This window comes from Medicago sativa, chromosome 8 (genome assembly GCF_051527215.1).
Source record: "Medicago sativa cultivar Bolivia chromosome 8, Bolivia_mono, whole genome shotgun sequence".
Classification (NCBI taxonomy): Eukaryota; Viridiplantae; Streptophyta; class Magnoliopsida; order Fabales; family Fabaceae; genus Medicago; species Medicago sativa.
Window position 1 is genome coordinate 12257207 of NC_140756.1, and position 12783 is coordinate 12269989.

At 32.8% G+C, this 12783-nt stretch overlaps 1 protein-coding gene across 1 annotated transcript; it reads right to left on the bottom strand.

The window, feature by feature from the left end:
* Window positions 1–2018: 2018 nt before the first annotated feature.
* On the bottom strand, window positions 2019–9347 carry LOC146897018 (ABC transporter C family member 8-like). The gene is made up of 12 exons (XM_085735602.1): window positions 9200–9347; window positions 6886–8822; window positions 6307–6627; window positions 5803–5889; window positions 5141–5728; window positions 4879–5043; window positions 4480–4774; window positions 3810–4024; window positions 3012–3317; window positions 2871–2934; window positions 2509–2748; window positions 2019–2401 (listed from the first exon to the last, which is right to left on the bottom strand). The coding sequence occupies exons 1-12, from the start codon at window positions 9222–9224 to the stop codon at window positions 2280–2282; spliced, it is 4365 nt and encodes a 1454-aa protein (XP_085591728.1). The 5' UTR covers window positions 9225–9347; the 3' UTR covers window positions 2019–2279.
* Window positions 9348–12783: the final 3436 nt, after the last annotated feature.

Here is a 12783-nt window from a genome sequence, read left to right on the forward strand (position 1 = left end):
AATTATAATTTTTATGTATATTAAGTGTCTTAATTTTTGTTTTTTTTATAAGAAAAAGTGTAAACGAGTTGGAGTCCGAGATTTTACTAGAGTTAGAACAGACCTCAAGACTCAAAGAGCATTTACAAATCATCCACCGAAAAGGTCTTCACATCGATAGTGATAGTGGGGGTTGAACTCACGACCTTCCAACAAGTGAGTCAACCCCTAACCAACTCTCATTATTTATGAGAGTGGTCAATTCTTGTACTTTTCTTCATGTCAATATTTATATTTTCAACCAATTCTAAAAAAAAATTATAGTATTTTCAACCACTCTTCTTTTTATAGTACTAGTTTTTGCAGCAGTTGTCTTGCTATTTAATATTATATCGTTTTATGTGGACTACGTGTGATGCAGTTTTTTTCGTAATAAGTTACCTTGCTGCTGCCTTTTGAACCGTGACATTTTTACGATTATTGTAAGGAAAATATATCAGCTATCTCTATCCTTAAATATAATTTTAGAGAAAAAAAAAATTAATTGTCAATTTTTTTTTAGACACAAAAATGAAATATATTAATGCCCAAGAAAGCGCCTAAATAGTACAAGATGTGCCAAAAAGACGACGAAAGTTTACAAACAAATCCCGCTCAAAGAGAAAACACAAGGCAACAAACAAGCAGGCACGACCACCATCTTTGATGGCCAAATATAAAAGTGACATTAGCTGCCTTTAACCACAAGAGGGAATGAAATTTTACGCTATCTAACAACTTTTCTATAGATTTTTCTTTTTGGTTGAAAAGTCTATTATTTCTTTCACTTCAGGTTACCCAAACACAAGCAAGCCAAATTAGCTGCATAAGCGAACGTCTCGCCAATAAGCTACCAGCTGAAAAAGTGAACCGAACAAAATGGTCATCAGTAGAATTTGGCTCCGCTGTAGAGACCCCAGTCCAAGCTCGGACTAGAGACCAAAGAGCCCTCAAACCATTACAAGAAAGGAACAAATGACTAACTGATTCGACATCCCCACAACCATTAGCGCGTAACTGCATGTCTTGGGAAATAATTCCACGCGCCGCCAGATTGTCCTTGGTCGGTAACCTGTCACGCAAAAGTCTCCAAGCAAAAATCGATACTTTTTTAGGAACCTTATTGTGCCAAATGAAGTCCGATGCTGCCCCTAGATTAGGATTCTCATTGGGAGTAAGTAACTGATAAGCACCACGAACAAAGTAGCCACCCACAAGATACAACTGCCACTGCCACTGCCACCTGCAGAATCACATTAGCAAGCAATCTCCTACCCTCCCCTACCACTTCCTCTTCGCAGTCCCACAACTGCCTCCGCCACTTCTACGCCTCACCACCTTCCTCCCACCCGTACACAAACATATCATACACTGTACATGACTTATTAACTGATAAATCATATAACCGCCTATTTCTCATTATAAATCTATTTTGAATTATTACACATACTCACTCCGTTTTAAATATATTCATATTCATTACTTTTTTTTTTCTCTCCCTATAAACCTTTAATTAATACAACTAAGTATATTTTTTTTGCGGATGAAATAGAACTAAGTATTTTGACATATAATACTCAGAATTATATATATATTGAGGATCCGTTGAAAGAAAGCCATGTAAGATGATTTGGGTGCTTTTGGAGATATTATGTCAATGTCCTGATGGAAGATTTGAGCATTTAAACAATGGTTGTGGTTTAGCTATAGTTTCAAAAAAGATTCTGAGGGTTTCAAGTTTCAACTATGGCTAATGATAGGTGTCAAATTTTATCTGTGTGTTAATTCTGATGTTGCACATAATCACTAGTCTGATCTGTTTTGAATTGTCCACATAAAAAGAACCTACACACATGGTTCTACTGTGTTATATAATGCATAATCTCTAATTTTTTATTGCTCAATCTAATGCATACAAATTGGTTTTCATAACATTGTTCTTAACAAATTGATTATTATTTGAACCTCAAAATTAAAAAGAATCTTAACACTAATGAGACTGGTGGACAATTATCTTACGCAGCAAGATAATACTGAATGAATTTGCTGAGAAGCATCTTCACAATACCTGATTCAGGTTTAATACATTTATTATAGATAGATTAGGGAGAAAAACTAAATTGAAATATGTACATATATAAAAAATTCAAGAAATCGATCTTTTCCCTTTATTCTTCTGGGATCATAACTACTGGGGTGTGAACTGTATTCCTTCAGTTTATTTATAATCATTATTTTCCAATAAGTCATTACTCATTGCTTCATCCTGCTAATGTTTGCGAGGAGTTCTTCTTGCAACTGGACCAATATTCAGCTACCAACTTAGAGAATGAAGAGTTTGTGTCCATTAGCTTTGAAGGCTCATCATATTCTACCAGTTTCCCTTTAGTAACCAGACAAAAATTATGAGGCAAAAGATAGTACACGAAGAAACAGAAGGAGCATATATATTCAAAAAGGAAAGTAGAAAATAATAAGGAATTAACATACCATAGGATAAAACCATGACCATGTCACTGTCTATGACAGTTGGAACTCTGTGAGCCACAGTTATAACTGTGCATTCTGCAAATTCTTGTCTAATTACTCTTTGTAGAATTGCATCTGTGGCAGAGTCAATAGAGGCAGTAGCTTCATCCAAAACTAGAATTCTATTTCTTTTCAGAAGGACTCTTCCAAGGCAAAACAATTGCCTTTGTCCTAAGCTCCAATTTCCACCTTCATCACTCACTGCAAAACTTATCCGAGTTAGACTTTCATGCCTTATTTATTCGTTGCAAAATCATATGTTGAACAATAGAATAGTAATGAATAGCTGTATTATATAGTTTCCTTATTGTTGAAAGACTTACCAGAAGAGTCTAAGAGACTTGGAAGCTTGCTGATTGTTTCCTTAAGCTGACATTTTTCTACAGCCTAAATATACAAATCAAATTTTATTTTATTGAATGGCTCATGTAAAATTCAACTGCAATTAAAGTTAGTTCACTCACCTTCCATATTTCATCATCTGAGTACAGGCCTAGAGGGTCCAGGTTTGTCCTAATGCTGCCCTTGAAAAGTGTTGGTTCTTGCGGAATGATGCTTAGCTTTGTTCTCAAATCCTTCAATCCGATTGAGCATATGTTAACCCCATCTATAAGAATATCTCCTGTTGAAGGCTCAACTAAGCGAAACAAAGCACTTATAAGCGTGCTTTTTCCGCTTCCAGTCCTTCCAACAACTCCTACCCTACTTCCTTCTTTAAATGTACAAGTGATTCCCTTGAGTACTAATGGACTAGTAGGACGATATCTAATCTGAAACCAATGTAAAAAACAGCCATCAGAGAAGAATTTTTCTGTTCAATTCAGAAATATAAAGGAGAAAGCTGAAAGTAGAGGTGCAAAAAAGACATGGTGTAGTATTATACTCTCTCCGTTTCAAAATGAGTGTCGCTTTAGCAAAAATAATTTGTTTCAAAATGAATGTCATTCTCACTTTTCAATGTACTATTAATTATTTTTTTCAAATAGTACCCTTAATTATTATTGTCCTCACAACTTCCAAAGTATCATTTTGTACTTTAATTTATAATGATGACAAATGCACCAATAACTAGCGAGGTTATTTTAGTAAAAGTATCATATCTTTGGACATCATTATTCCATTCCTTAATCTGTGTGGAATTGGCTAAAGCGACACTCATTTTGAAACGGAGGGAGTAGGAAATTTCAAGTTGATATCAGAGGTTATACTAGATTCGTCATTGAGATGGATTCCCAGATACTAGGACATGGATGCAACATTACCTCTAAGCCTTGAAGATCAATCTTGCCCTTGGAAGGCCATGAAGATGGCGGTCGGTTATTATCCACAATGGCAGGCGGTTCAGCTGGTATGTGAATGAATTGCTTGATTCTTTCAACAGAGATAATATAGTTTGATAAGTTGGAAAACCATCTACTCCAAAATATTTGGGCTCCTGTCAAGGTAAAAGCATAAGAAAGAGACAGTCCCACAAGGCCTGCACAAGAAAGGAAAGTTTCCGAGAGTTATTAGCTTGAAAAAATCTTGTCATGGTAAATGTTAATAGACTTATTATATTATAGGTTTAAATATGTTTTTGTTTATGCAAATATGAAATTTTTGCTTTTAGTCTCTGAATTTTTTTATTTTAGACCCTGAAATATTTGCTTATGTTAGAATTGATCCATGTAAATATGCAGAACATTTGATTATTTTCCCTTCAATATGATCTACATAGGAACTAAAATGAATATTACACTTTTTAGTTATTACAAGGGCCAATTTCAGTTCGAACATATTTTGCAGGGAATAAAACAAAACAACAAGGACTTAAAGGAAAATCTGATATCCTTGTAAGCACTAAAAATGAAAAAAAATAACAGGAACAAAAAACAAAATTTGATATATTTGCAGTAACCAAAAATATATTTAAACCTATGTTAATATTATTACCTGGGGATACATATCCTTGAGGAAGTAGAATAAGCAAAAGAGCTGCAGTGATGACAGTCAAGTTTTGAAGTGCTTCAATCCTTAAAACCACCCATTCCATTGCCGCATTAGAATGAAAGAACAATGCAGCATCTGTGTCCACAAGTTTTAAGTAGTTTTTGAAAAATCTGTCTACCATGTTGAATGATCTTACTGTAACCGCTCCAAGTGATGTCTCAGCTGCAAAATTCATGACTGGAGCTTTGGTGGTTCCGTTGATCCGTATTAGTTCACTTGCAGTGGCCTGATAATATTGCTTTAAGGAAGAAAAAGGAGGAAAGATTAAGTTCTTAGCTCAATGATCTAACCTTGTACATGGAATGAGGGATTAAGAAAAGAAAACTTAGAAAGCAGCTAAACCTGAATGTATATTGATCCAATCATTGCAGGAACAGCAACAATGAGAACTTGCCATGTGACTGAAGCCATTACACAAATTATGACCAAAACTTCAATTGCTATTGATGCTACAAAGGTGATGGAATAAGGTATATCAAAGTCCAAAATACTCAAATCTGACGAAGCCTGCATAAGAGAGAATGTATTTGATTAATTAGTAATGAAAGAACAGAAGGGACATACATAGAATTTTTTACCTTTTTTGGGAATGAATAAATCTTACCCTGGTTAAAATCCTTCCTACAGGAGTTGAATCAAAGAAAAGCATAGGAGCATTGAATATAGCTGTCGTAAAGCTTGAGAAAAAAGCAGTAGAAGCTTTTAATCCCAAAAGTGCAGTCAAGTAAGACCTTACATAAACAAAAGCAGCACTAGAAAAAGAAATTAATGCATAAACTCCAATCAAGGTGGCATTAGTTACTTTTGGAATTTCAATGGCAAAAGCAAGCCAATAGGTTGATGAAGTTTGCAAAGCGATAAAACCAGATTGTGCTAACATGATCATACACAGCATGAATGTCCCTTTGGAATAATTAAGATAATCCCAAAATGGCTTCCATCCAACATTACCAATCACTTTTTCTTCCTCTTGTGTAAGCTGTGCTACAATTGGACCCTTGATACTAGAAATCTCTCCCTCACTTTGATGTTTAGCCAAAACCTCATTTTCAGAACCTTCTTTATTTTCCTGATCTTGATTCAACTCAGTAATCGTGTCCTTATGTGCTCTCACAAGTTGTTCAAAGGCGGTTCCAGATGTCAGGAGATTCCCATAACTACCTGATTGAATAACTTTTCCACCCTCCATTACCTAGAATTTGAGTTCATCCTGTTAAAATATGTTCAAATGTAAAATAATATAGGAATCCCAATGAAATACTTTACCAAGATAGTATCAACTTCTGAGAGAAACTCCACTTGATGAGTAACTAGAATGACTGTTTTCTCTCTTAAAGCATTCATGACACAGTCCTGTAGTAATGTTGTAGATGCAGTTAGTTTGATGGCCAAAATGAGGACAATAGTTTCATTATAACTAACGAAATCTGTCTATCTGCTCTTTTTTATTGTGCTTGTGTGTGTATATTATTTTATTGTATAACATCAGTTTTAATTTAATTCGCTTGTTTCAGTTTTATAATATGATAATATCTATATTATCTAAATTTATCTAAATTTCAGCTTCAATATTACTTTTTTCTCATTCTACTCCTAAATAAATATTGATTGAACAACTCTCAAGTCATTATAGTCTCCGGTACATATATGACTATGATTACAGTTTTGTAAAATTACAGCATTCTTTAATTTGTGTGAAAAAACTCAAGGTACAACATTTATTTTGCAACCGAGGGAGTAATTAGCATGATAGAAGTTATATTTGCTTACATTGAAGAGTATTGCAGCTGTATGTGCATCAACTGCACTGAAAGGATCATCAAGGAGATAGATATCAGCATCATTGTAGACTGCTCTAGCTAGTTGAATCCTTTGCTTTTGTCCTCCACTCATGTTAATCCCTCTCTGACCAATTTCTGTAAGATCACCATGACTAAAATCATTGATATCCTTATCTAAGGCACAAGCTTTGATTGCTTTCTCATATCTTCTTTTGTCCATTGGCTTGCCAAATAGTATATTTTCTTGAACTGTTCCACTTTGTATCCAAGAAGATTGTGAAACATAGGCTAGTGTGCCACCTACATTAACCTGTTTCCATTATAGCAAAATATCATACAAGTGCTTATGTATAAGCTATTTCTATAACAAATAAAATAGAGTCAAACTGTTTTCATGTAAGCTATATTCATAAGCTATAGTGAAGAACTTATCAAATTAAGCTGAAAAGAACTTATGGACATGCTATTAAATAAACTCAAATGAGTCAATACAAACGTGCCTTAAAACCATGTTTATTCATATGAACTTAGCATGACAAAATCTAAATCTGTTTTATTATTAACTTACAGTTCCTTGAATCTTGGGAATCTCTCCAAGTATTGCATACAAAAGTGATGATTTTCCAGCTCCAACTGGTCCACAAACTGCTATTTTCTGTCTCCATTTGATTTCTAAATTTACATCCCTTAAGGTTGGAGACAAAGATTCATGATCCCAAATGAAGTTTCCATCTTGAATCTCCACAGCATTGACCAAAAGTTGCTTTATGTTTCTTTCACTATCATCCTTGTTTAGTTCTTCATCAAGCAAAAAATTAGTAAGACGATCGAATGAAACCTTAACTTGAATCAGAATGGATAGAGCCTCAGGGATCATTCTAACAGGTTCTCCCATGTTCCTCAGTGTTGCAAGAACTGTGAAAATGGTTTCAGCATTTAATGGTGCACTCTTGGTAACAGCACATCCAACGAAAACAACAGCAGATACAACTGTAGGAGACATCCAATAGAGAAATGAATTAGTAGCTTTCAGGATCTGTGCCTTCGACAACCATACAAACTCTTTATCGCGTAACAACTCAACTAAGTTCTTGAATTTTTCTTCCCATGACTGTAACTTAATGATCTTCATACTATTTAGAATCTCCGAAGTTGATCGAAGACGTTCATCCTGTGCAATCATAAACTGTGACTGACAATTTTGTAGGATCCTTGCAAATGGTACATTGAGAAGTCCACATATAAGAAGAGGGACTAAACCAGGAAGAGCACCAACACCTACAACACCAAAGAGGACACTAACGGAAAGAACAAGTTGCAATGCACAAGTCCATGTTGTATGAAACCACCATGGAAATTCTCCCATTCTGTATGCATCAACTGCAATGTAATTCACAATTTCACCGGCCGAGTGTCTCTGCCTTGCTGAGCTAGAAAGCTTTAACTGCTTTCGATAAACCGCCACCATAAGAGCTGATCTCATTTTCATTCCTGACCTCCTTGAGTTAAAAAACCAATGCCTTTGAGATAAAGACTCACAAACTTTGGTGAGAATCAAAATACCAACTATGGAAAGACCTTCTTTAAGATCTGCCTCAGTTCTATTTGAGTAGTTAACAAAAGCATAGAGTATAAGAGGTGATACTACAACAGAAATAGTTCTTATTAATGCATAAAATGCTATTAATAAGTTTTCTTTTAAGTTCGTTCTAACTATAGACCAAAGAACCAAACTCTTTGTATTATTCTTTGTCCTCTCTCTTACAAGTGATTCCCAAGCATCAACAAATTTTTGATACGACATGTCAGCTTCATCTTTAGAAACAAGGGAAGGTATATCTTCAAGATCAAGCGGCTTTGAGTAACCTAAACTGAGTAAAGAATTAATCCAAGAGAAATTCAACTTGCTAAGAAAAGTAGCATGGCCTAATCCAGTTTGTTTAGTTTCATTTTTTCCAGCTAATAGTGGCTCAGTTAAACCTTCTTGGACACTATGATTTCCTATATAATCAAGATTTTTGAAGGCACAATATAGAAGAAGGAAATGTACAAGCCACTGTACAATATCAAATGTTTCAATTGCATGATTTCTCGACAGAATTTCAATGTTGAGAGATGAAAACAATGCACAAGAAAATGTCCACCATATAGACACTAATATTCTAATCCATTTGACTCTTTGAACAATCAAAGAAACAGCAAAAGAAATCCAAATCAATCCCTTGATAATGCAACTCAGTTTCTCAGAGTTATCAGTTTTAGCTATGAAATTCCACAATCCAATACTGAAAAATGCAATGCTAATAGCACAACAACAAATTGAGACAATAATGAAAATCCAGCATTTTCTGTGGCTTCCATTTGTAGAACTTTTTCTGATTAAAGTGATAATCAAAGATATGTAATAGACACATACAAAGAGTATATTGATAGTGTCTATTAAGCTCCTTTGAGAACACAAAGAATTGAAATCAAAATTCTTCAAACAAATCCATGAAATTTCACCTGCATATATATAATCCATTAAAGAGAAACAGTTAATCAATGTTCTAAGGTTAAATAATGTTAGAACAACAAACTCATCTCTAAAGAAAACTGATAAATAAATAAACGCGCACATGAAAACAATGATTGCTCATGTAATTCGTTCAATTGTATCAAAGTACATGATGAATTTAAATACTGCGGTCTAAATTACAAGAGTAAAAATTGTACAATACTTAGTTTTATTGTTACTCAACAACATTAGACGCGTCTGCTTACTGATCATCAGCGAATATTAGTCTACGAAATAATTAAGAAGTGGTCATGATAGTTGTAACATACATAAATCAATTGGTGCAAATTAAAAAAGCATGAATCTATTATATAATGAAAGTTACCTATTGTGTTATCAAAGTAAGCCATTTTTGGAGCTTGAATTTGAATGGTTTTTGTTCCTCACATCAGCAGGACAGACTCTGAGAAGTGATTATTTCCAATAGTTGTGACCATTCTCCTGCTGTTTGTTTGTTATGTGTTTATAATAGTAATTTGTTATGAGTTTATACCGAGAGTGTAAATAAGTTTTATCCCCACGTCTAATCATATATCACTACTATTTAACTCATGAGATATCACTACCAAAAAAAATAAAAAATCATGAGATATGGCCACAAACACAAATATTTTGGATTTGAGCACAACCACAAATGATAAAAAGGATAAAAAGTAAAGATCATTATTAACACCTAACTAGTGGTGTTACTATATTGAGACATTGGAATGTGGGCTATGTAGTTCTTTAAAAAATTAAATAAAATAATAATATCAAAAAAATAAATTATTTTCTCTTCTAGTTTTTCTCATCTTGAGTATGCCAAAATCCAAAATGTAACTACTCTACTTTGTTTGTTTTGAAGGGAAAAAAAAAAAAACAAAGTAGAGTTATTGTACAATTTTTTGCACATATCTCGTGAATATGAAAACACATAAGTTGTCATATTCATTAATTATTATACAAAACTTTTTTTTTGACCAAAGATCATACAAAACTTTTGGAGTTTAATGATTCTGCACTCTCCGTGTAATTTTTTTATTTATAATTAAATACATGAATTTTTATAATTGGAGTATAACATGAATATACAAAGTTTAAAAATATGATTAGTTTTATTATTCATATTCTTTATCTATTTTTGGTTCAATTTTTTTGGGTAGAGTTCACTATGAGACAAGCTAGTGAATGTAGTGTCTCATATATATACGGTTGGTGCTCAGGATTTTGATGTTATCTTCGATTGCATTGAACAAACCATTGTTAATTATACGACAAAAAAAATTAAATTCAGTACATAGAAATGCATCCCTTAAGAACATCAATATTAATACGATTAACTTGGTAAATTACAAGATCTTGTGTTTGATTATATCCAGTGCAAATTTTAGTAGGTTAGTTTGAAATATTTTTCTCCTTCGTCCAAATTCGATCCTCCAACTATTTTAAAAAGTGTTCTAACATACATACTTACAAATTGTCTCACAATGAGATCCTAACACTTTTGACGAAAGTTGAACCCATGTCCTTACGATGAATGAATCAACATCTTACTAAAAGTTTTACTTGTCATATAATTTAAAATAGATTTTACCGACTTTGAAATGTCTTCATCACTTATACACCTCCTCATGAAGAATTTAGAGAAGAATTCTCATTTCTCATCCTCATCTGGACAATAAAACCAATCATCTTTCGTACTGGAACAAGAACCAATAGAAAAATGATGTAGATTACAATCAGACAAAACATAGATTTGTGGCCAATAATTGATGATAAATGAATAGCAACAATGTGCTAGCTAGTATTCTTCCAATACAGCACAAGACACTTGAGAAACACGACAGAGTCATGTGTCGATATATTCATTCATCTATCCAATATATACCCACAATAAGCTATGATCAAAACAAAACTTTAGTTAAAATATATTTGTAAAATGTTAATAATAATACGGTGCAGTATTAATAATAGGTATGCAAGAAGGATTGTGTGGATACAATATGCATATGCATGCATCACAATGAAGCCAAGTAAATCTGACTCAAATGTGAAAAAGACATACACGGAATCTCACAACTGGTCAGTCAGACAAAACCAAAATAGTTAGACAAACAAAGATTTGCCTCTTTGCTGTTCCATCGTATTTCACGAATATTGCAGCATCTTTGTTTCTTTCTCTACTATCTTTCATGATTGCATTTTTTTTTTTAGAGATTTTCCATTATTGTTATTAAATTACCTTTTGTAGGTATTAGTTCATCCGTCTCATATATTAAGTGACTTAATTTGAAAATTTTGTAATATTCACATAACTTACTAATTTGATTATGATTGCTATTAATACAGTCTCGATAAATATTTTTCAAACATCAATTTTTTATAATTTTTACTAATAAATAATTAAATATATTAAAGATTAAAATTGTGTATTAATATTGACATTTGTGCTGCATATTAATCTTTAATATCTTTAATTAAGGGGTCAAACCCATATTAAGAGACCAAAGGAGTATCTGTAGACCCCAGATATATAGACGAAAAAAAAGTGACACAAAATAATATTTATTATACTTTAATAATTTATTAAAAAGTGAAATAAAATTATCACGTTTTGTCACATAAACATCAATGAAGAACTCATGAATTGAGAGAGAATGATTATTGACAAACTGAATTGAATGATAGTTACAATAGTTTTTTTTTTTTTTGAGGGAAGTTACAATAGTTATAACCTTTTATAAACACAATGATGATTTGGTATTTAGGGTTTAACATAAAACTAACTCATCCTTAAAAAAACATAAAACTAACTCATAGTAACTAAGTTACTAACATAATCTATTCTTAATGAATCTAATCGGTGGCATACTCCCCCTCAAGTTGGGAAATAAAAGTCAAGTATTCCAGACATGGATGTTAGAGTTAGAAAGAGTTGTTTTAGAAGACCATGATATATAAAATGGTCTAGTAAACCTTGCATATTGTACAACCAAACAAGAAATGAAGGAAATAGTAGTACACGAGTACACTTTCTGCTTCCTTTTATTTCTGTGAGATAAAAACTCAAGTTGCCAGCTTGTGTAAGCCGGTGGTAACTAGGAAAGTTTTTTTCCTTTCTTTTTTTTTTTTTAGGTAAAATGATAGTAAATTTTTAGTTAATAGTTAGTAGGTTAGTTTTTTGGGTCAAACCCTAGACCCAGAAAGAGAGAGAGTGTTTGTGCGTGTCAGAGAGAGTGTGTTTGTGTGCACGCGCGTGCGTGCATGCATGTCTGTGTTATATTAAATCATTACCAAAATTTTGTGCAGTCAACAACTTTTTTGTCAACTTTGTACAACTAGACATTTTTCATTTTCATTTGATTTATGACATTAATCTAGGATTATCTAACTTATAATTTTGCTATATCACTTGCTTTTACTGGAAAAATGTCACTATTTTATTGGTAATTTATCATATGATTCATAATGAGATTAACTTCACGACCCGAATTTTTTTCTTCCAATCCATGACTTGAATCTCGATCCGATAACCTATAATTACAACAGTGCACATATATTTAACTATTTATTTTCTTTTTAGTTTGCTTATTTAGTGGATAAATACTTTGGAAGTTTAGTGGATAAAATATTTATTCTATTATTATTATTATTATTATTATTATTATTATTATTATTATTATTATTATCCAAAAATAAGAAAAACTTGTACTTATTTGCAAGAGTGACAAACAAGTTTAAGTCCATTAGTGGTAAAGTTGGTACAAACGTCGAGCTTAAGAGAGCAAATAGTCACTTGAATCTGCAAGAATCTCGAGATCATCATCACTAAGCACCATTATGTGTAAATGCAATGAGTTCAAACAAGCAAAAGGATCCTCCATATCTTGAACCCATGGAGTGACAGAGCCTCCCCAATCCTTCGGCACA